Consider the following 23,736-nt stretch of genomic DNA (forward strand, 5'->3'; position numbering starts at 1 on the left):
TTGCATTAATTCACAATCAAAAATAGGAAACAATGTCCACAATTAAAAAAAACATAACAAAAATCAAACATCTACACATAACAGAACAGAACAGGGTACAATTTGAAAGACTTCTGGGAAAACCATGTATTATTACATGTAAAGGGCACAACGGAAGCTGAAACAGTTCATGGGCATTCTAGTTGTCAAATTCAACCTAAAACAGTGTCACATTTTGTAGTTCAATTTTATCCAAGTCATAAAAAAAATATTTTAGGAAAATATATATCAAATCTCTGATCAGAAGTTCATGAGCAAGTACACCTTTCTTTGTAGAAAATTCAATGATACAAAATGCTTTTCATGAAAAAAAAAAATGGTAACAAAAATAAAGAAAGAAACTAAAACTCAAAAAAAAAAAGACAGAAAGAGGTTAGTATCAAGAAAGAGCAAAAACACCAGAAAACTATAACTAGTGGAAAACCACACTACAAACTTTCGTGAAAATCAGTGCAAAATCCATGTATCTATTTATGTGATGTAATATATCTTTTACATAATTATAATGACTCAGTGTATTTAATTTTGTGCCCTTTTTTTCACTTGAATAATTTTAGGGAAAGTTACTGACTAAAATCCGAAAAACTTGTTTTCGCAGAAAGTTAAACAAATGGCTGTTTACCTCGTTTATTTCTAACTGAAGCATACTTATGTGGTGCACGGTCAATGACTCCTCAGTGTAATTTATACCGACTGTGTTTAAAATTATTTTGAATTCTCTATTTTAAGATTCACCTTAATATTGGCCGCCTTTCTATAAATTCATGCCCAATTTGTCCATGCAACAAACTGCTTTTTGTGATAGCTGTTATGTACCAGAGGAGAGTTTTGTGCAGATTTTAAAATATTGTTTTTTTTCTTTTCTTTAAATAAATTATTACATAGTTGACAGGTATATGGCTTAATGCATTTATTATGTAGGCAATCATGAGCTTTTCATCCTATACTCATCCTTAAGTTTTAAACCCACGGCTACAAAAAGGCCTGGAAAATTGCAGAACTAGTGTAACAGTTCCGTAGAAATTTTCCAAACCTTTTTTTTTGTATTATCTTCTTAATTGTACTAAATAAGGTCATGTGACATGGTAACTATGGTGACATGTGACTTACCTGAGAGGTCATTTGAGTTGACTTTGAGCTGTGTGTTCTCTGTTTGAAGTGATTTATTTTTCTCGAGCAGAAGAATTTCTAGCGATTTTGTTTTCCCGACATCGCCGTCTACTTCATCTGTAGCAGTTGACGAGAATTCTATGGACTTCAGGACACTGCAAATACACCGTAAAAATGTTATGTTTCAACAGCAATGTCAATAAAATACATATCAACGATAGCATGGAATGGTTGTCCAATATCTACCTTTTTTCATTTGGCTGGTTTTACATCTGTTTTTTTTTACAATAGTAGACACTATTTTTATGCAACATCTTAATTATATCAACAAACAACTTGTTAACTGTCTTTGGTCAGTTCATTACAAGGCAAACTTGTCTGCACTATGAGTCAAACCTAGGCACCTGGAATGATAGTGTGACAGAAGTATTATTCTAAAGATAATTCAGGTGGATTTAACAATCTTGATTAAACCGAAGTTAATGCTGCATTGTCAGCATGCATATTTTGATCTTTTCTGGTTATAAACGGTACTGTTCTTTAAATTTTACGACAAAATATTGTTATACGAAATACTGGTAAACAGACAATATGGTTATAGATACATACCCAAGTTCACGCTTGATTTCCTCGTAGTCTTCCTGTGTCCTCAATTTCTCCTCGAGAATTTTGAAAGCCTTGTTCTTTGAGGCCAATTCCTCCTCCAAACGGCCAACCTAGTTATGATAAAAATAGTTAAGTCAAGTGTCTACATGGAAATCCCGAACACAAAGGAAAAACACATCCCTCAGTCATCACTTCTGCCTTTAACTTAAAACTGATGCCTTTTATCTTTATACAAATTAGTGTGTATAGCAGTTTTGCTATGCAATATGTACTATAATTATGTAAGATAAGGTACCATTTTGAGCCTTTAGGACTCTCATACACCGATTCTGTGAAATCATTCAATTTCACTGACATAAATTTTTGCAGTTTCAGATAAAATGTTTATTTCAGATTTCAAAGCAAATTTTATTTCCCAAAACGGTTCAGTCGTACAAATACTTACAGGAAGAATAACTGGCGGAAGAAAGTTTTGTCAGAGTCACATGCATTTTATGAGATTCAGGCAAAGAGTGCTGAATTTACTGTTTCTGTTTTACTGGCGAATTATTCATGGACTGTCAAGACTTGATCAGTTAAATGACAAGGCCTGTCAAATAGCCCGTTATTGACTGTTAATTGATAAATGTGACTTTAACACACAGGGAAACATTACCTAGTACAAGCAGCATTAAATCATTAAATGAAATAAAACTGTAATGTTGCACTGTGTGTTTCAGAATCTCTTTACAATAGGAAATATTATCTATTTTCTAGCGTTATTTTGGTGAATTTCAAGGCAGAATTTACGGATTAATTTTTATATGGGATGCCAACAGAAACAGTTTCCGGCAAAACTTTTAACCCTTACCATGCTGGATACAATTGATTCTGCCTTTGCAACCAGTGTAGATCATGATCAGCCTGCACATACATGTAGTCTGATCAAGATCTGCACTGTTCACAATTCAGTCAGTATCTTTCTGGTAAGCAACCCTTTTAACAGTTAATGCTACTGTCCAAATTGAAACATGGACAAGTTCATTATAGAAATTTAGCAGGGTAAGGGTTAAGTAATACAATGATATTTTGCAACTGCACCATTATACTTCTACTATACCTGTTGTGTAGTGTTCTCCCGCAGTTTCTGTAGAGACCCTTGCAATCTTTGTACATCCTCCACTAATTGACTTATCTATAAATATAAACAAAATAAACTGTCCTTTGCCAAGTCAAATTGTTCAAGATTCAAAATATTCAAAATGGTAATACAACACTTTACATATTACATTGATTTAGAATAAACCATGTTTCTAATCAACAACAGGAAACAATACCTTGTAACAGAGACAGTGGAAAGAAAAAGCAAGAAGAACAAAAAATTCATATTAAGTATACCTCTTTCTCTTTAGCGGCCAGTTCAGCCTCGAGGTTGGAACGTTGAAGTATCTCAATAGCTTGCTCCATGTCGGGACCTTTTTGCTGCTCACCTTCCCGATTCTCTGCTAAACTTGCAGTTAAGTTGCTCAATTGGTGCTTCAGTTTTTCGGCTTCACGTTCTGCTGCTGTTGCCCGCTCGTTCGCTCGCTCCAAGTCGGCCATCACCATCTCCATTTCGTCTGCCCTGTAAACAGATTTAGTTTTACGATAGTTAATTTACTTGAGCTAAACACAAAAGCTTAAAAGCTATGTCTGAACCTGCAACCTAAGGGCTGACCACTTAACTACATGTTCCCTAAGATATTCTACTGTAATTTTTACATGTAAGATTTTTGGGGAGGAGTGGGGGAAGGGGGTCGTGTGGCTTTGTCTGCTTCCTGAAGAAATATTGCCAGAGCCCAATAAATATATGAGCCGTGCCATGAGAAAACCAACATAGTGGGTTTGCGACCAGCATGGATCCAGACCAGCCTGCGCATCCGCGCAGTCTGGTCAGGATCCATGCTGTTCGCTAACAGTTTCTCCAATTCCAATAGACTTTAAAAGCGAACAGCATGGATCCTGACCAGACTGCGCGGATGCGCAGGCTGGTCTGGATCCATGCTGGTCGCAAAGCCACTATGTTGGTTTTCTCATGGCACAGCTCAATTATCATATTAATGACCTTTTACATGTTAACCTATCGGTTATATATGTATCAGTTTCTTCCAATGACATTAATATTAGATTCTAATCTAACAACTCTAGGTATCCTTGTGCCTGTAAAAACAATTTGTACAAAAAAAAAACAAACAAAAAGAAAATTAATGTAATATACCTATACAGTAAAAATGCTCATCAGCATATTTTTCTTGTTGCAAGTTGTGAAGCACAAGGCTCACAGTATATATTTAATCAGACCACGTACTTTCAAAGGTACAATCCGGAAAACTTATAGTGCCACTTAATTCCATCGTATTGTTTTTCGAACGCCTTTTGTTTGCAAATAAGTATCATAATGATCAAACCATTAATCAGAAATAAAGATCTGTTTCAATTCAATATTTCAATGTATTTACATTTTACAGCAAAGTGCATTCCTTGAGCAAAGAAATCCTTCAAGACACGCAAAAGCATCGTGTCGTCAGGTTAAGTTAATTCCAATTAACAAAGTCTTCTTTCGTAATAGCGATCATGTTTCATCCATAATCTCCCAACCTACTGAATTCCAGCAGTATTGTATAATGCATCCTTTATCGGAAGCCACTGTTTTATAGACTTAATCCGAAAATCCATAAAGACTGCATTAAAAATCAAAGTCATATGGTTTTATGTCTGTAATTTATCCGTTTCAAAATTGATTTCCTGTCTATACAGGCGCATCAACATCTCATCTGTTCATTTCAGGAACAGTGTCGTTCGCTCCCTCTTGATCTAAATGACTAAAAATCAATATTTTGTACGAAACCAATATTGATAGTTTTGTATAATGATCGCCCCTGGATTTACCAATACATCAGGCGACAGCTTGACGATTCAAGTGGTAAAATCGAGAGCACAGAAAATCAGAGACAAAATCTCCATTATTATGAAGTAAGTTCCATTTTCAATATCTCCGAAGCAAAGCCACACTTAATCAATACAAAATTAAACATTATTCTTAAGAAATATTAACAGTATTCAATAATAAAAAAAAATGTTGCGTATCTTTTTTCGTACGTAAATCTTGTCCAATGTTAACAATGGCAGGTAACGTTTTAAATTTACTTTTCTAAGATCACAAAAAGTGTGCTTAACTGTTGCGAGTTAATAAAACCACGGAAAGTTTAATTTCACAACCTTATCACCATTTTTCACTTCAAATGCATAATTCACGACATATATCAGTTAAAACGAATTAATGATTCTCGAAAAAAAAACTGGATTCAAAGCACTTAATCTACTATCAGTATTTTCGTCAAATACCATCACTCGGAGGCATTTAATTGTCAATAATCCATATCCAATTAGCGTAAAATGCCCACAAAGTCAATACAAAGCTGCGGACAAAGGCCTGATAATAATCAATATTAAGCGATTGTCTATTTTCACCAGAATCAATACCTAATAATCATACTCTCATTTATTGAACACTGATATCTAATAAACATACAGACCAACTGTCGCTGTAAGTGTTATAGAGAAATTGTAAACCTTTTTTCCTATGATGATGATAATGATGATGATCATGATGATGATAAGAAAGCTGATCTTACTTACAAAAGAACAGTGAGTGATCATATAAAATCATTTTTATTTTTTTTAGAAATCAATTTGTCATTTTAACATTTTTTGACTACTACAATCTTAGTCCAGTCTTAAAATGACGTTAACTAACTTAATTGTTAGATTTAAGACTGTTAAATGAAAATATATGATAAAACTATAAGCATATTCCAAAACTAAAACCTGCATTATAAGTCTTCACTCTTATAAATTTATTTATCATTCAAAAATGTGCTGTAGATAGCTATGAAAAAAAAATTACATTTTCAAGATCAATGGATTTTTTTTGTAACCACATTTTTGTTAAAAAAACAAACACTTTATGTTTAATGTCCATCGTTTCTGATGTTTAAGTTGACAACAACATTGTATTTGATGTGGTCCTATTCTTTAATCACTGATATGTTCATAATTTGATCAGGCATCTGTTTGCCTTACAACCGAAATCATTTTCCTTTGACGACAATTTGTCTCAAATCGCAACCTTACCGTGACAAACATCAAGAAATGATGTCCCGTTGATACAACACCAATAGCTCTGTGTCGTTACACTTGATTATGCTTCTGACAGGAAATGTTAACAGCGCAGATAAACTGCTCCGATACTCGAGTTCAATGCTTCAGTTATGTTACAGCAATTATTTGAACATTGGCCGATTCTGTTCAAAGCATCATAATAAAGTTTTAAGGGTAATAATGATTACTGTATGTAATTTTTACACGGTGTTCGTGAAAAGATAACAAGATATGTTTATTGGCCCTCGGAAGTGGTAGATTTCACGTACAACATGTTCGAAATGTTTCTAAAGGCGTGAAACATTCGGCACACTGATTTTCCGCAATAAATATTGAAATAATCAAACTTTGATGTTTTGTTTTTGTCGCTGCAGAACATACGTGCATCAAGTTTTTGTGTAAAATGATGTAAAAACATTCCATTTTTGTGAATGGACAAACATTATTGACATTTCCATGTTCTTAAGTAGACACTTCATGCTTTTTCAAAAGCAAGCATGAACTGTTTTATCTTAATCAATTACACATTGTGCTGGAAATACAAGGAGGAATGATTGCATGGGTACAGTTTCATGAATCTCCCTATCCTTTTAAAAATTTAATTTTACTTTTAACATAGTCAATTTTTTTTTTCAAATGAAAACTTTTAATAATTTAGTGTATTCTGTCACTGTTTATAGCCAACTTATTTTGAGCTCGACAGGCGTGCCATATTAATTACAATATTTCATACTTGCATAAGTCTCTCTCTTAACTACATGCAGGGCTACAATTATAGTTTAGTAACCTATAAAAATTTAAAAAAACGGTTCAGTTCATGATATTATATAAACAACATGTATCTAAGTATATAACAATATCTGCCAAACGTACTGCCAGTCAAGTCGTACAACATGTCTTCTCGTAACCCGCTTGTCAACATATTTATTAGATATGAATGAATATTTTTATTGATAACTTCTCAATATAGAAATCATTAATGTCAGTTTAGCCGTGGCGATTTACACAAAAGATCTATTGTCTCAAGATTGAGTCTCGCTAAAGACCAACAAGAATGAATATGTAAAGTTTGCAGATTTCTCAGGGATCTAAAACATAAAATCTCAGAACAGTCTGACATATTCACTTTTCAACTTCATTTATTTTAAAGTTTTTATCATACTAAGATAATTATTTTTTTAAATGGTTCTTTTTTGGCCACTCAATCTTAAGGCTGTTTTAAAGGGACTAACCTGCATATTTTAGGTGAAAATAATTTCCCTCAAAAATCTATAAAAAGTGAGTACTCTCAAAATGACTAGTGATACAATCTTATTTACATAAGATTTTTGCAAGATATTCTTATAAATAACCAAAATTATTGTGCAGAAGGTAGTAAACCGTTGCAACGCTTTTGAAACAATGCAGAAAATTTACATTCTTCTTGCATTTTTACCAATATCTAACTTTTAATTTTCACAGACCTTATCATTTTTCAGTGTCATATATACATTCTATGCCAAACTAGGTGGAAATGAACATACTGAAAAATTTAACCCAATCTGTGGGCAAGTAGCTTTAACAGGTACTGGCATATTATGGCCTCTTATAAGAAAACAGAACAATTATATAAGGATACACAGTCTATGTAATACATATAACAACAACACTACATTGAAAACGCCACAGATATTATCAATTGCCAAAAAAAACAACAGGACAAATATTCAAATGGTGAAAAAAAAGCACTTACATATGGTCAGGGACACCATAAACAACATAGTTATACCCTATTGTTGTCTACAACATATATGTTTGATGGATGGTTCATAAAATCACGCACATTATTGATAATGTTCAGACGTTTCTTTTGCCCAATTAGCGGTGACCAATCGTAAATGTCACACAAAATTGTCAATATGATACTAAAGAGCTCGGCAGGTATCTTCAATTAGCTTTTTTCTTCAGTATTTTGCACGTTCTGATTGACCAGATGAGAAAATAATTTTTGATGTCTTCTTTGCATGTTACAGAAAAATTGATAAAAAAAAGTAAGGCCAGTGTAACTGTAAGACCAGAATAAATGTAATTTCTTTATCAGTAAATGTAAGACCAGAGTAAATGTAATTCCTTATCAGGAAATGTAAGACCAGAGTAAATGTAATTCCTTTATCAGGAGAAGTATTTTAACTCAGGCAAAAAGAAAGCTAGGAATCAGTTTTTTCCCTAAAACTAGTGGCAAATGAACACAAAATTTAACAAAAATGAGATTTTCAGAAAATGCCTTTATACCTGGGCAAGGAATCAGGAGTCAGAAATCATTATATACCTGTAAATATTTAATTTTTTGTATCTTTTCTCTACAGTTTAAACCGATGGGACATTACTAATGAAAACAAACAGCAAATTGTATCTTTCAAGTAAACTAATTGTTTGTAAAGGAATATAGTGTAATTGCTTCTCTCAAAAACAAAAAAATATTCACAAAGTTTTTAAAAAAAGTATTGTCAGCAAGTTCTATCATTTACAAATAAATAATTTCCTATCCCCTGTATCATTTCCAGCCATATTTTATTTACTTAAATTATCAAGCAACTTTTATAGAAAATAAAAACGAAAGTCAGAAACTGAAACTGCAAATTCTTTAGCCCTCTCGAAATATCTATTGGTTTCTAATTTGGACGTTAGCTAATCAATGTTCCTATATTAACTTGTCAATGGTCTTTTCGGATTGAATAAGCTCTGCCCAAAAAATATTACATTGATCCTTTTACAATCAATATTGCTTGCTAATCAATGGCACAGCTCGCACTAATTTTCCCCTAGAGTTTTCAGCTCTGTCCCAAATTTATTGATCAAGCGCCCGTTCAATACGGAATCAGGGGATCGATTTTGAACATTCACCATTACCGAACAATATCGATCGATAGTCGGTTTCCGATGAGCTTCTTGAGTAGATGCTACATTTTACGGATGAAAATCCATACAATTTCCATTGTATTATGACAAAATGTCAATTTTAGGTTCAATACAGATCCATAAGCGATGTATTGTATTGCCGTAAAGCACTAAAAATCCTCTATTGATTCTGATCAGCAGCTGTTCCTGGCATTGTCTTCCTGACTTAGAACATAATCTTCGCGAGATATGGTGACAAATTTGCGACATATTGATATCGATTTTTGCCGATAGAAAATCTTAACTTATCTACGAAATATACCAAGATCTCTGCAAGACCACCAGTATAAGATGTGTATTGATTTTGTCCTTCATTTTCAATATATTCACTTCACACTTTTCCAGTATGCTAATAACTATATATATATATTTTTCATGTATACAAATATCAGCCGCACATTTTTTAGATAACAGAAAGTTAAAATAGTCTCAAATATTGAAAATAAACTTTCAATCTTATCATAAAATTGAATTCCATAGATTATGTTCCTACTAGTAATAATTTCAATTACAGATTTATTTATTTTTGCAATTTGCTTTAAACATCATAATTAGGGTGTTATGTGGAAAATGTCTACCATTTTTATTCATTACCTTACTAACACTGCACATATACAGATGAGATGAAATTTATGGAAACTTCCATGTTCAAAATTCATCTTTTAAGCATTTAAAGAAAAGGTCAGATCCTATGAAATACAGCAACACTGCATATATGAAGAGTATTTAGCAAGTCCATACAAAGGGGGATAACATACTTACTTATTCTCCTTGTTCAAATCTATATAAAGGGAGATAATTCTCCACATATCAAAGTCTATACAAAGGAAAATTACTTATTCTGTCTAAAAAAAGGGAGATAATTCTCTATAATAAAGATTCTATGCAAAAGGGAGATAACTTACTTTGCTGAAGTGGCCTCGTCATATTTTGCCTTAACTTCAAACAGCTCCGACTGTACATTTTCTAGTGCTGAAAATAGAATAAGACACCACATTGCAAGATTCTGCAACAAATAATAGGACTAATCTCCCGATAGTGATGTGTCTACTTGTGCTTTGCTTTTGTTTGATAACCGGGAAAACGTCAGTTAAAACTGCAGAAAACTCGTGATGTATGGTGTAAATACTTTTGTGGAATCCTGCAAACTTGATGCTAAATGAGAATTTTTATTGAAACAAAGTATTCAAGATAGACTGAGAAAATAAAACCGCCTTGGTATCATTGATTACGTGTAAGCATTTTCAGGACCTTTTTCCACTTTGGAAAAGAATTCAGAGATCTTTGTACCTATTCAAAGTGACATAATTTTATGATACCAACTATATATTTTACTGTGTTTTACAAATTATCAAAATAAAATTCTTGACGGTAGATCAAAACGGACAGATCATAGCATAGTACGATTTTACTTATTACAGACTTTTCAACAAAGACGCAAGAAGATTTAAATCAAGCAAAAATAATAGATGAAAATAGACATTTCGCAAGTATATTTCATCTATCAATTTCATCTAACGACAGTGAGAGATACGATGTTTTGGCTTAGAAATCGTACCAAATAAATAATCTACAGATACTTTAATATGGCTAAAAACAGAGACTGATATATGCCCATGCCATTAATTTCTAAATCAGGAATTTATACAAAACAATTATATAACAAATGTATTCTGTCTACTAGAAAAAGTCAAGCGATAACATACTGGTATGACAGGGAGACCTATTTTTCCGCATTACCGATAAGATGTAACTTTGTTCTAATACATTTATCTTAACATAAAAATCGCATGAATATGTTTAAAAAATGACAGATTTTACAAATTATGAGATTTTCTTGACAACTTCGATGTCGAAATATGAAAATATTCCCCAAAACTTATGAAATTAATGAAAATGTCATAGAACTAAAATCTAATTGTAAACCTACGTGCTCCCATTGTCATAAATTACGCGAAGATTTTGAGTCGGAGAAGGGATAAAAAACAACACCGTTTGACATTAATTATATAATTCTTAATTCCCCGATTGTTCCCTATGAAAACTATTTTGTTGACAATCTATTAATAATACTCGCAGAAAATTTATCTAAAAGCATTAAAGTTTCAAATGAACACTCGACTTGTCAACGTTACTGACAGGGGAAAGTATTTCGCTATCCTGTAAATTACTTTATGCAAACTTATAGCAATTACATATTTTTTGCAATTAATACATGCCGGCATCTGGTTGGATGATTTTGAATATTATGTAATGCATAAAATTTTTTATAGGACCTTTATGCCTGGTAAGTAGGTAAAATGTCCAAGTGATCCATAAGGTAATTTTATAGGCAATTTAAAGAGTAATTCTACATTATATTTCCGTAAGATCCAGCGGAATAAAATGATTGTTGAAAATCACTAAAATTAGTACAGAATGTCATCATATGAATAAATTAGAGGCATTAACGACAAACATAAATTGACACATGATTGAAATCAGTAGGTAAGTTTTACTTAAATTATTTGAAGTAATAAAGGCTGGCATATATCTACAAGCACTTAATATAAAACATGTAATTCTTTGAAGAAGCCATACATCCCCAACCGAAGGGTATTCTAAATCCAGATTGGTCAGTTAGACCCAGGGGATCCACACAACACCACCAAACCTATCCCATTACCCTTCTATTAATGTTTGAATGTCTGTCTATTTTAAAAAAACAATACAAACCGAGTTCTATTCTTCATATTATTTATCACATTTAATTTTTCATTTTCATATTCAATTTCTTTTTTTTTTCATTAGATTCAAAGATAATTAATCAGTTTGAGTAAGATGTCAATTAAATGCCTAGGGCCTTGATTACATTCCACTTATTCACCTCTTCTTCATTTTTATATATTTCTTTTTGACAATTTTTCAAACAAATCGAAGATAGATAGTCGTTATCCTATTGGCATTTATAACCTTACTTTACATTACATTATCGATATAAAAAAGTTTGACAGCTAACAAATATATAACTAGAAAAGTAGATATTTATTGGTTAAAACCCATTGGACATAAAATCTGTTTCAAAAACATCCATCAAACAAACATAATGATCAATTTTATGACCAATCACAACAACCGATCACTTGTTAAATAAGTACTGGTTTTCTATCCCGGAAATGTTTCGACATGCTTTTTTTTTAACGATGATAAATGCAACTGCTGTCCCCCAACAGGCGTATATGCACTTATTTTACAGATTCCAAGCCAGACCAATAGTCTTACTATATATCTTGAGACATAAAATGAACAATTAAATCTGTAATAAAGTGAAATTATCAATTTTATCTATACACTGCAGTCATAAACACGTCTGTGTCCTCAAAGTAATAAACATATATTTCAGTAATTCAAAAAATCAATAACTGCTTATTCATTTTCATATAATCATTGGAAAAATCAATAATCAATTCATACAGGAAAGTAGTACCTCATGCGTCCAATAAACTAAAAAGTAGTCCTCAGATTCATGAACTTATTTGAATCTTACTTTTATTTTTTATTTTTTTTTATTTAAAAAAAAAAAAATAGATTGCATCTGAAAAAAAAATCAATACAACATAGCAATCCAAACTCTGGATCCTTACACTCACATAAATCTGATGGCAACATTAAGAAAAAATCAAAAAATGTGTCTTCATCAAACTGTTATACAATAATACTCACAAAGAAAATGTTAATATCAGTAATAAACACATTATTAACTCATTAAAAACATAAAAACATACACTGCACAAAGAAATGCAATTACAGATCAATCATTGCCCAAATAATATTGTTTATTTTTTTTTCTATTCATCAATAAAATTTATTCATAACTTCGCAATTCCTCAAAAAGCAAATCATTTGTCTACTTTAGTTTACGCCTCATTTCTTCAGATATCAATCATAGAAATTTAAAAACTAATACCTCGGCCAAATAAAACTTAATTTAGTTTCTGAAAATAAATCTAACAAAAATAATACAGAAGTTTTGAAACAATAGGAAGAAGATGAGTAGTGTTTTTTATCATTATTATTATTAATCAAGTGTGTTCTACAATGAATGGAAGGCATAAAACATACTCAATGTATTTCATACTGAAATGAAAACAGATCACAGTCATGCATCCCATGGGCAATGTCTGGTAAACATAGCACATATGTGGCATGACAAATAACCCTGTGTTTAATTCTTGGATATGCCATGAAAATAGCCCAGTGTTTGATCCCTTGGATATGCCATGAAAATAGCCCCGTGTTTGGTCCTTGGACAGGCCATGAAAATAGCTAAGTGTTTGGTCCTTGGACAGGACATGAAAATAGCCCAGTGTTTGATCTCTTGGATATGCCATGAAAATAAATAGCCCAGTGTTTGATCTCTTGGATATGCCATGAAAATAGCCCAGTGTTTGGTCCTTGGACAGGCCATAAAAATAGCCCAGTGTTTGATCCCTTGGATATGCCATGAAAATAACCCAGTGTTTGGTCCCTTGGACAGGTCATGAAAATATCTCTAGTGTTTCACCTTTTGACATGCTAAGAAAATAACTCTCAGTGTGTGATCCTTAGACAAGCATAAAATTACCTAGTATTTAATCCTTGGATATGCCATGAAAATAACTCAGCATCTGATCCTTGGACAGGCCATGAAAATAACCCAGTGTTTAATCCTTTTGCTTTGAAAATTACTCAGTATCTGATCCTTGGACAGTCCTATGAAAATAACCCAGTGCTTGATTCTTTAATAAACAATGAAAATAACCCAGTGTTTAATCTTTGGATATTTGACATAACCTCAGTGTCTGATCCTTTGACAATTTCATTTAATGGAAATTGTGTTACAATCACTGTGTATATATGGACATTACTATAAACGGCATCTGAACTGGGGTTTTCAATCATTTATCAGCATAGCAAAAACCTAAATACTGAACAACATATTTTTGAACAAGCTCTCCTTTTTTATTTGAAAAACAGGAAGGTTTCATTCCTATTTTCTAGGGAAGTACAGCATTTTAAAAGAAAGGTTTTGCTTGTCTTTTTTCAGGGAAAATATCTACACTGACTCAATATTGTAACTGTAACCAACAGATTTATTCGACTGCTACAGCCATAGAAACAAATAATTTCAATTAATTTTCTAAATTTAATAAAATTATTCAGAATTTCTGCCCCCATCAATCTGCACTCTGGTATCAGCAGGTGAATCGTTTCAAACTTAATAACGATAATTATTGATCTTACGATATGACCTGAATACTAATTTCATATTAAAGTTTATATTTGTCTTTGATTTTCTCCCAGATTCATCATGCTACATAAATCATTATTACTGTACACATCCATTTTCTCAGGTTGTGCAGGTATGTTTTATTCTTTGCACGGTTTTTAAAGGGGCTTGCCTCAAAAATTTTTCTTTTTAAAAGAGCTAAAAATAATTTTCAATTTTTTTTTTACGCTGTGAAAAATACTGTAGGGAGTTTAAAAAAGTTTGCAGACAACAGGATTATACTGCTTTAACAGCTCATAGGATAAATTTCATTATACATGTATTTTTTGTTATATTTACTGTTAAAGAATGTTACCATGTTTGAAGTGCTAATGTTTACATTTGAAAAGCATTCAAAACATAAAACATCAACTTGAATCTTGTAACAGGTATTTTATCAAATTTACGGCATAGAAGTAATCCTCAAGTTTTAAAGATGAAGCTGACTTATAGTTAAATCTGACTTATAACTGAAACTGACAAATCTAGCTAAATCTGACTTATAGTTAAAGCTTACTAATATTTAAAGCTGACTTATAGTTAAACCTGACTTACAACTGAAACTGACATATCTAGTTAAAACTGACTTATAGTTAAAGCTTACTAATAGTTAAACCTGACTTAAAAATGATGATGACTTATAGTTGAAAATGACATAACTGAAGCTGATGCTGATTAGCTGAAGATGACTTACTGGTCGGTTAAAGCTAACTTACAGTTAAAGCTAGCTTAATATAACAGAAGCTGACTTATAGTTGAAGCCAACTTATTACTGAAGCTGACTTATAGCTGAAGCTGCTTTATAACTGAAGCTGACTTATAGTTGAAGCCAAATTATTACTGAAACTGACTTATAACTGAAGCTGACTTATAGTTGAAGCCAACTTATTACTGAAGCTGACTTATAACTGAAGCTGACTTATAGTTGAAGCCAACTTTTTACTGAAGCTGACTTATAGCTGAAGCTGACTTATAGTTGAAGCCAACTTTTTACTGAAGCTGACTTATAACTGAAGCTGACTTATAGTTGAAGCCAACTTTTTACTGAAGCTGACTTATAACTGAAGCTGACTTATAGTTGAAGCCAACTTTTTACTGAAGCTGACTTATAGCTGAAGCTGACTTATAGTTGAAGCCAACTTTTTACTGAAGCTGACTTATAACTGAAGCTGACTTATAGTTGAAGCCAACTTTTTACTGAAGCTGACTTATAGCTGAAGCCAACTTTTTACTGAAGCTGACTTATAGTTGAAGCCAACTTTTTACTGAAGCTGACTTATAGCTGAAGCTGACTTATTACTGAAGCTGACTTATAACTGAAGCTGACTTATAGTTGAAGCCAACTTTTTACTGAAGCTGACTTATAACTGAAGCTGCTTTATAACTGAAGCTGACTTATAGTTGAAGCCAACTTATTACTGAAGCTGACTTATAACTGAAGCTGACTTATAGTTGAGGCCAACTTATTACTGAAGCTGACTTATAACTGAAGCTGACTTATAGTTGAAGCCAACTTTTTACTGAAGCTGACTTATAGCTGAAGCCAACTTATTACTGAAGCTGACTTATAACTGAAGCTGACTTATAGTTGAAGCCAACTTTTTACTGAAGCTGACTTATAGCTGAAGCCAACTTTTTACTGAAGCTGACTTATAACTGAAGCTGACTTATAGTTGAAGCCAACTTATTACTGAAGCTGACTTATAACTGAAGCTGACTTATAGTTGAAGCCAACTTTTTACTGAAGCTGACTTATAGTTGAAGCCAACTTATTACTGAAGCTGACTTATAACTGAAGCTGACTTATAGTTGAAGCCAACTTTTTACTGAAGCTGACTTATAGCTGAAGCCAACTTTTTACTGAAGCTGACTTATAGTTGAAGCCAACTTTTTACTGAAGCTGACTTATAGCTGAAGCTGACTTATTACTGAAGCTGACTTATAACTGAAGCTGACTTATAGTTGAAGCCAACTTTTTACTGAAGCTGACTTATAGCTGAAGCTGACTTATTACTGAAGCTGCTTTATAACTGAAGCTGACTTATAGTTGAAGCCAACTTTTTACTGAAGCTGACTTCTAGTTAAAGCCAACTTATTACTGAAGCTGACTTATAGCTGAAGCTGACTTATAGTTAAAGCCAAATTATTACTGAAACTGACTTAAAACTGAAGCTGACTTCTAGTTAAAGCCAACTTATTACTGAAGCTGACTTAGTTAAAGCCAACTTATTACTGAAGCTGACTTCTAGTTAAAGCCAACTTATTACTGAAGCTGACTTATAACTGAAGCTGACTTATAGTTAAAGCCAAATTATTACTGAAGCTGACTTATTACTGAAGCTGACTTATAGTTGAGCCAACTTATTACTGAAGCTGACTTATAGTTAAAGCCAAATTATTACTGAAGCTGACTTATAGTTAAAGCCAACTTATAACTGAAGCTGACTTATAGTTAAAGCCAACTTATTACTGAAGCTGACTTATAGTTAAAGCCAACTTATTACTGAAGTTGATTTATAGTTAAAGCCAAATTATTACTGAAGCTGACTTATAACTGAAGCTGACTTATAGTTGAGCCAACTTATTACTGAAGCTGACTTATAGTTAAAGCCAACTTATTACTGAAGTTGATTTATAGTTAGTGCTGACTTATAACTGAAGATGACTTATAGTTAAAGCTAGCTTATAGGTAAACCTTACCAACATTAATAGCTGACTTATAGCGAAAGCTAACTTATACCTGAAGTTGTCTTATAGTTGACGCTGAAAGCTGACTTATACATTGACGCGAAAGCTGACTTATACCTGAAGTTGTCTTATAGTTGACGCTGAAAGCTGACTTATACATTGACGCGAAAGCTGACTTATACCTGAAGTTGTCTTATAGTTGACGCTGACTTATTGTATGAAGCTGACATATAGCTGAAACTGGCTAAAGAACCTGTGTCTTGTTATAGGTTTAACATTACTAACTGTCTCAAAATGCTACTAATATGTTATTAAGATTTATGTATAACACTAAAGGATAAATAACGATAACAAAAACAAGAGCACCGCCTTGCGGGTGCTGACGCTCATCTGATTTTTTTTTGTATAATAGAAATATTGTCCTACCCATGATTTTCTAAGTCTAAAAAGGGCCATCATTCTTGCAAAAAGCAGGATAGAGTTATGTTTCTTGATGTACAGTGTCCACTTATGATGGTGAAAAACTGTTGCAAGTTTTAAAGCAATAGCTGATAGTTTATGAGAAAAGTTGACTTAAACATAATATTCAACCAAGAAAATGATTTTTCTAAGTCCAAAAGGGGCAATAATTATTGCAAAAAGCAGGATGGAGTTATGTTGCTTGCTGTACAGGGTCAGCTTATGATGGTGAACAAGTGTTGCAAGTTTCAAAGCAATAGCTTTGATAGTTTAAGAGAAAAAGTTTACCTAAACATAAACTTAACCAAGAAATCTGATATTTTTTAAGTCCAAAAGGGGCCATAAATCTTGCAAAAAGCAGAATGGAGTTATGTTTCTTGCTGTATAGGGTCAGCCTATGATGGTGAACAAGTGTTGCAAGTTTTAAAGCAATAGCTTTGATAGTTTAGGATAAAAGCTGACCTAAACATAAAACTGAACCAAGAAAACTGATTTTCTAAGTCCAAAAGGGGCAATAATTCTTGCAATAAGCAAGATGGAGTTATGTTTCTTGATGTACAGGGTCTGCTTATGATGGTGAACAAGTATTCCAAGTTTCAAAGCATAGCTTTGATAGTTTAGGAGAAAAGTTGACCTAAACATAAAACTTAACCAAGAAATCTGATATTTTCTAAGTACAAAAGGGGCCATAAATCTTGCAAAAAGCAAGATGGAGTTATGTTTCTTGCTATACAGGGTCAGTTATGATGGTGAACAAGTATTCCAAGTTTCAAAGCAATAGCTTTGATAGTTTAGGAGAAAAGCTGACCTAAACATAAAACTTAACCAAGAAATCTGATATTTTCTAAGTACAAAAGGGGCCATAAATCTTGCAAAAAGCAAGATGGAGTTATGTTTCTTGCTATACAGGGTCAGCTTATGATGGAGAACAAGTATTCCAAGTTTCAAAGCAATAGCTTTGATAGTTTAGGAGAAAAGCTGACCTAAACATAAAACTTAACCAGGCAACGCCGACGCAGACGCCGACGCCGACGCCGACAACCGCTCAAGTGATGACAATAACTCATCATTTTTTTTCAAAAAATCAGATGAGCTAAAAATAGTTCCTACTATATCACATAGATCAACAAGATTGCAATTATATCAAGATCTCATATAAACAATAAATAACAATTAACGTTACTGTACGACAGTATTCATTATTCACCAAGTGCCAAAATCCCAAACCTTAAACTGGTCAAAGGACATTTCGAGACATTTCAATGATATAGCGCACCCTGTGAATGACTTAAAGGCAAGGAGTTTCAATCTATGACAAATCATACTTAAAAAGACAAATGACCGTATCTGGATGAAGATGTCCGCATTTGATTCAATTTGACAGTTATTGGCCATTTAATAATGAAGAAAGTGTGACCGACGATGTTAAAAAATAATTTCCCCTCAGGGCTAAACAATTAGTTTGTTAAGAGATTCAACAAGGATATCAACAACTTAAAACATCTTTTTATCTTCTCCATTTCAATTAGTAAATGACTTATACCACCTCACAGATCACTATTCCTTTCCAACCACTGATAAATTTGCATTTGAGGACCCCATCAATTTCTGACAAGAATATTACTTGCGGAAAAGGAAGTGTGCAATATTTTTGGCCTTTTGACGGACAAGTACAATTTGCAAAATGCCCAATAATCGCAATTTCTACAGTACACATGACCGCGACTTTGCCAAGTAACATTAAAAATAATTTGTTTAAAACAATTTGCTCTGTTAAACCACATAAAAGACATTGCCAGGTTAATTATATATGAATAAATATGGTGAAGATGTGAATTTATTAGAATATCTGCTAAGTTCAAAATAGTTTTCTACTAAAAATAACTACGACTGCATTATCTATTTATATTATGCCTTTGTTTATTTTTCATGTACCAAGGGACATTTCATAACTAAATATTCTTGAAAAAGGGAGCCATAAATAATTACAAATTCTTATTTTATTTCAGTGCCATTCCAATGGCCAGTCCCTTTAACCACAAACACTACAATGACCTCTCCCTGTCAGTACAGTTTTCATCCTATATGGTGTATGATTTATCTATCAATATTACGAGCTGTCTATTTAAGGTCCATTTACTGGTCAGTTTCCTTCATTTAATAGACAGTGCCTGTCAATGGTCATTTGTCCTGTGTTCAGACCACAGAAGTACCAGGGCCTCGGGCGATCAATGTCAATCGGTCAGTAGCAGAAGCTGGCCTAAATGAAGGGTCACACTCCACACTGATTAGTAAATCATAATATTTGAATTGCAGCTGTCACTTTTGTCTCTTGTACAAAAATCAATTAGTCAATAATGATATATTTTGACAAAATAATACTGTTTATCATTCAATACATATAATCAATACACAGAAGCCACTTTTTTTAACTTCACATAATGCTTGTTCCTTTCTTAAAATTTAATACTGATGAACTATTTTCTCCTATCAGGGTCTATAATACAGCTGTACATAGATTTGAAGATGTAGGACAAAATCCACCTGCAAAGAAAATCACCCTTGCTCAGTATGACCATGACACAGAATCCCACTTTGATTTTAATGAGAAAAAAAGCCTCTAAAATTGCATAAAGAATAACATCAATTAAAAAATTACAATTTTTAAGATAAAACTTTTTAAATTTCTAAACGGAATAAAATTAAATTTTGGATATAGTTGAAAAAATGAAAGGAGGGATTTTGTCTGCCTTGATCAAACTGAGCAGAGAGGGACGGTGCGGGAGTTTTTTGTCCATACCTGGGCTGTGAGGAAAAATTTTTCTTCAGGACATTTTCTACAAGTCTTGTTTAATTATATAGTCCATCTTTGTGCAGTTGTCTAACGATTCTGGAGTTCTGAGACTGAATTTCTCTATACATAAATCAATATGAAAACCCCCGCATAAAAACATTATTATGAACAAATAATGAATATGCATAACATACCTTAAAATTAAAAAGAAATAAGGTCTTGTTTATGGTAAAATGAGATAAACTTTTAATTAATTTGTTACATGAACATGCCCAAATTTAATTAAGGTACAGCCATCAATGGACAAAACTTGAAAGAAATCTGACATCTATTACACTGCATTATACTGCATCATTGAACATTTATTGATATAAAATGGACAAAAAACATCAGAAAGAAAATGGCTAATCATGCAACAGTATGTTTCTTTCTGTCTTTTTTCTTATTTTGTTTAACATAAAAAACTGCAGTTTTTGCAATATGAGACTTTTACAATTAAATGTTGTTTCTTTAAGAAGAAAAAAGTCACCTTTTAAAACGGACTGAAATACAAGTTCATGTTATCTGAATACCTTTTTTTTTTTTTCACTTTTCTTACATTTTGCACTTAAACAATCAAGCAATATTTTCTACATAACTATCTGCCATAGTCAACTTATCTGCCATAGTCAACTTATATTAATTCACCAGGTTGCCGCTAAGAAAATTTCAATTCAAAAATTGAAATATGTGTCTTAAATCTGGTACAAATTTACTATATATAATGAATCAAAAAGCTTAAATTGTCTAAACTGCCAAATCCTATACCTACAAAATATTGCCTTGATATATAGGTACTTTCAGACTAAAATTTATAACACGTAACGTAACAAAAATAAATAACTACAAGATGTCAAGAAACAAATTTACGTGCATTTCCTTAACAAACAGAAATCAGTTAAAGTCAAATACAAACTGTATAGCACTAAATCCAGCCTCCGTGAATAATTCGTTCCCTTCTCATTTCATATTACATAAATAAATTACGCTAATATTGGGAGATATAAACATTTCCAAAAAAAGAGGAAAAAATGGCGGGACACAAAAAATCTACAAATATCAAGGAACAGGGTTTTTAATGAAAAAAAAAAAGCTACAGATGTAATTAATTTAGTAAAACATGCTGCCAAAATCTGAACTATATTTCCTATATTTCCAGCGAAATAGCGAATATGAAAGCTGAAAACATTTTACTGAATGTGTCTTGCAATATTAAAATTCTCTATGTTATCTGTAACTTACGCTATTTTAAACAAAGAACAAATTGTGTTTGAAAGTATTTTGTTTGAATGATTTCATATTGGTTATATCCCACACGTTCAAATAATAATTGCATGGTGACCACAATTTTTCAGTGAAGAACCACAAACTTTCCGCAAATACATGAAAAAATATTATCAATGTGACAAGAAAAATGATACTGTTCTTTTTATACATTAATCAAAATGTTGAACAAAACATTCATTTTTGACAAAGACAAATTTTCTATATTTTCTGCATGAAAAGTAAACATAACTTTTTTTTTCAAATCTATGAACCCGTCACCCGTCATATCTTATCTACCATGTCTTTTATTTTAACTAAGTTTCCATTAACGCTTAAAAAAATTGAATCGTGTTTTCAAGTTAAATTGTTCTTCATAATTCTTGTAAATGTAGTTCAGATTTGACAAAAAAGTGCTATATATTTCACCTTCCTGTTGTAAACAGCTGTGACATGTTTTTGTGTGTCGGGGTTAAACGCCGTTTTACAAATATAAATTTTTTACATGTAGTAAAGATGACCTGCTATATAGAAAAAGAGTAATTCATTATCAAGTACGTGGAAAGTTCGGTCTTCTGCTAGACTGCCACTGCGAGAATATGTTAAAGTGCGTGTACAATCAGTGTGTAAACTACCTAAGAATATTATTTCTTGTGTTTTTTTGGGGGGTAGGACTGTCACTATTTGTAATATCAAAGTATTGATATCAACTTCAAGTCAATGCCATATATCAACAACAGAATTGTAGCAGTGAGTAAAGATGAAACAAGCAAAAAACATGGATAAAAAGAATATATGAATAATGTATGAAAAATTATTTAAGTATAATTTCTCATAGCGGCAATGTAAAATAAGCGTGCTTTTCTTTTTAAACTAATTAATGTCAACAGCTTATACATTTCAAGTGCATAAAATGTTTTCTAAATATATCATGTAATTAAGATATATAAAAGTCTGCCTTGCCAAAATTTTGCGCAAGAGTCAACCGATATTATATAAATATTGCATTCCTGAGAGGGTGATATGAAAAATGTTCAACACGAGATATATGAATATCGACCGAGGCGCCAGCCAAGGTCTATATTCATATTTCGAGGGGTGAACATTTTTCATATCACCCTCTCAGGAATGCAATATTTTTTTTATTATACCGAAATGACATTAAAGGTCAAACATTTACTGTAAAATCTAAATAATTTATCTAACGTTAAAAATGAATTACCAAATAATGGAGACTGAATTAAGGAGTCTTACTTGTTAGCACTCGGGCGGCAAGTCTTCTGTGTAATAAGACATTTTTGATAGATTTAGTCGAGACGTTTTCATATCGCTAAATCCTATGTTTATGCGCATAATTATTTCAACATTGTGACCCACTGCTGAAATCGCTAGCAGTAACATTCGAAAAATGGCGATAACTATATCATTTTTAAACGAAACATATATGTGTGAGCACTTATTTTCTTAGTTAGATCATTTCCAATCTAATGGAAATAGTTTCGATTCAATATTTGATAAAAAGTTGTTTTCGAAATTTTTGGCACATAGAACAAATCATTAATAAAAGAAAAATCGACCGGGTTCACAAATGAAAGAAATTTTATCCTAAATAGCACATCTTCTGAAAAGTTAACATCTCAGTCTTTTACTCAGTGCAAAAGTATCAATCACTCAACGGGAGATATGAAAAAATAATATCACATGCGCAGAAAAACAAAGTAGCGCTTTTGCGCAGGTGATATGAAATTATGTATCATATCACATGCGCAGAAACTGAAAATAACGATTTTGCGCATGTGATATAAAATTACTGGGGAATATGATATATTATTCAAGTTAAACTAATGGGAAATTTGCATTGGATATTTATGTGAGGTATAATAAAGCAATATATTATATGTATTATCAAAAGTTGTTTGGTGATATACTGATTCAAAATTTACAATCATTCACAGTCCCACCTTGCAGTTTTTAAAAATATAACTTATGAAATGCAAAAAGAAAAAAACGCTTGCAGGATTCACAATCTGTTTAAAAACAGCACCAGACAATCACTTTCTTACAAATTATCTATGTTGGACCGAAGTTTATTTCCCAAAACCACTCATAAATCTGCCTAGAAAATATGCACTGAAAACAAAAATATACGTACTATTGGTCAAAGATGTGACCCTCTGTTCTGCCTCTCCGAGTTTCCTAGCAACAGAAAGTTGAGTCTCCTGTAACTGACGTTCTTTTTCCGCAAACTGTTTCTGAAGTTCTCGCTCTTTTTCTTTCGTTCGAGCCTAAAATTTGATTGACTCCAACTATCAATGATCAATAACAGAAATCAGTT

At 32.3% G+C, this 23,736-nt stretch overlaps 1 protein-coding gene across 4 annotated transcripts in view; it reads right to left on the minus strand.

Annotated features, from left to right (window-relative positions):
• Positions 1-23,736, minus strand: part of LOC123535227 (homeobox protein cut-like 1) — a 127,669-nt gene that overhangs the window by 21,931 nt on the left and 82,002 nt on the right. For all 4 annotated transcript variants that reach the window (XM_045317800.2, XM_045317797.2, XM_045317799.2 and 1 more), the window contains exons 6-11: positions 23,554-23,686; positions 9,777-9,843; positions 3,133-3,358; positions 2,855-2,929; positions 1,759-1,865; positions 1,150-1,304 (exon numbers count right to left, since the gene is read on the minus strand). In XM_045317800.2, coding sequence (XP_045173735.1) covers positions 1,150-1,304; positions 1,759-1,865; positions 2,855-2,929; positions 3,133-3,358; positions 9,777-9,843; positions 23,554-23,686 — 763 coding nt within the window. The remainder of the gene's footprint in view (positions 1-1,149; positions 1,305-1,758; positions 1,866-2,854; positions 2,930-3,132; positions 3,359-9,776; positions 9,844-23,553; positions 23,687-23,736) is intronic.

This window comes from Mercenaria mercenaria, chromosome 12, assembly GCF_021730395.1.
Source record: "Mercenaria mercenaria strain notata chromosome 12, MADL_Memer_1, whole genome shotgun sequence".
Lineage (NCBI taxonomy): Eukaryota > Metazoa > Mollusca > Bivalvia > Venerida > Veneridae > Mercenaria > Mercenaria mercenaria.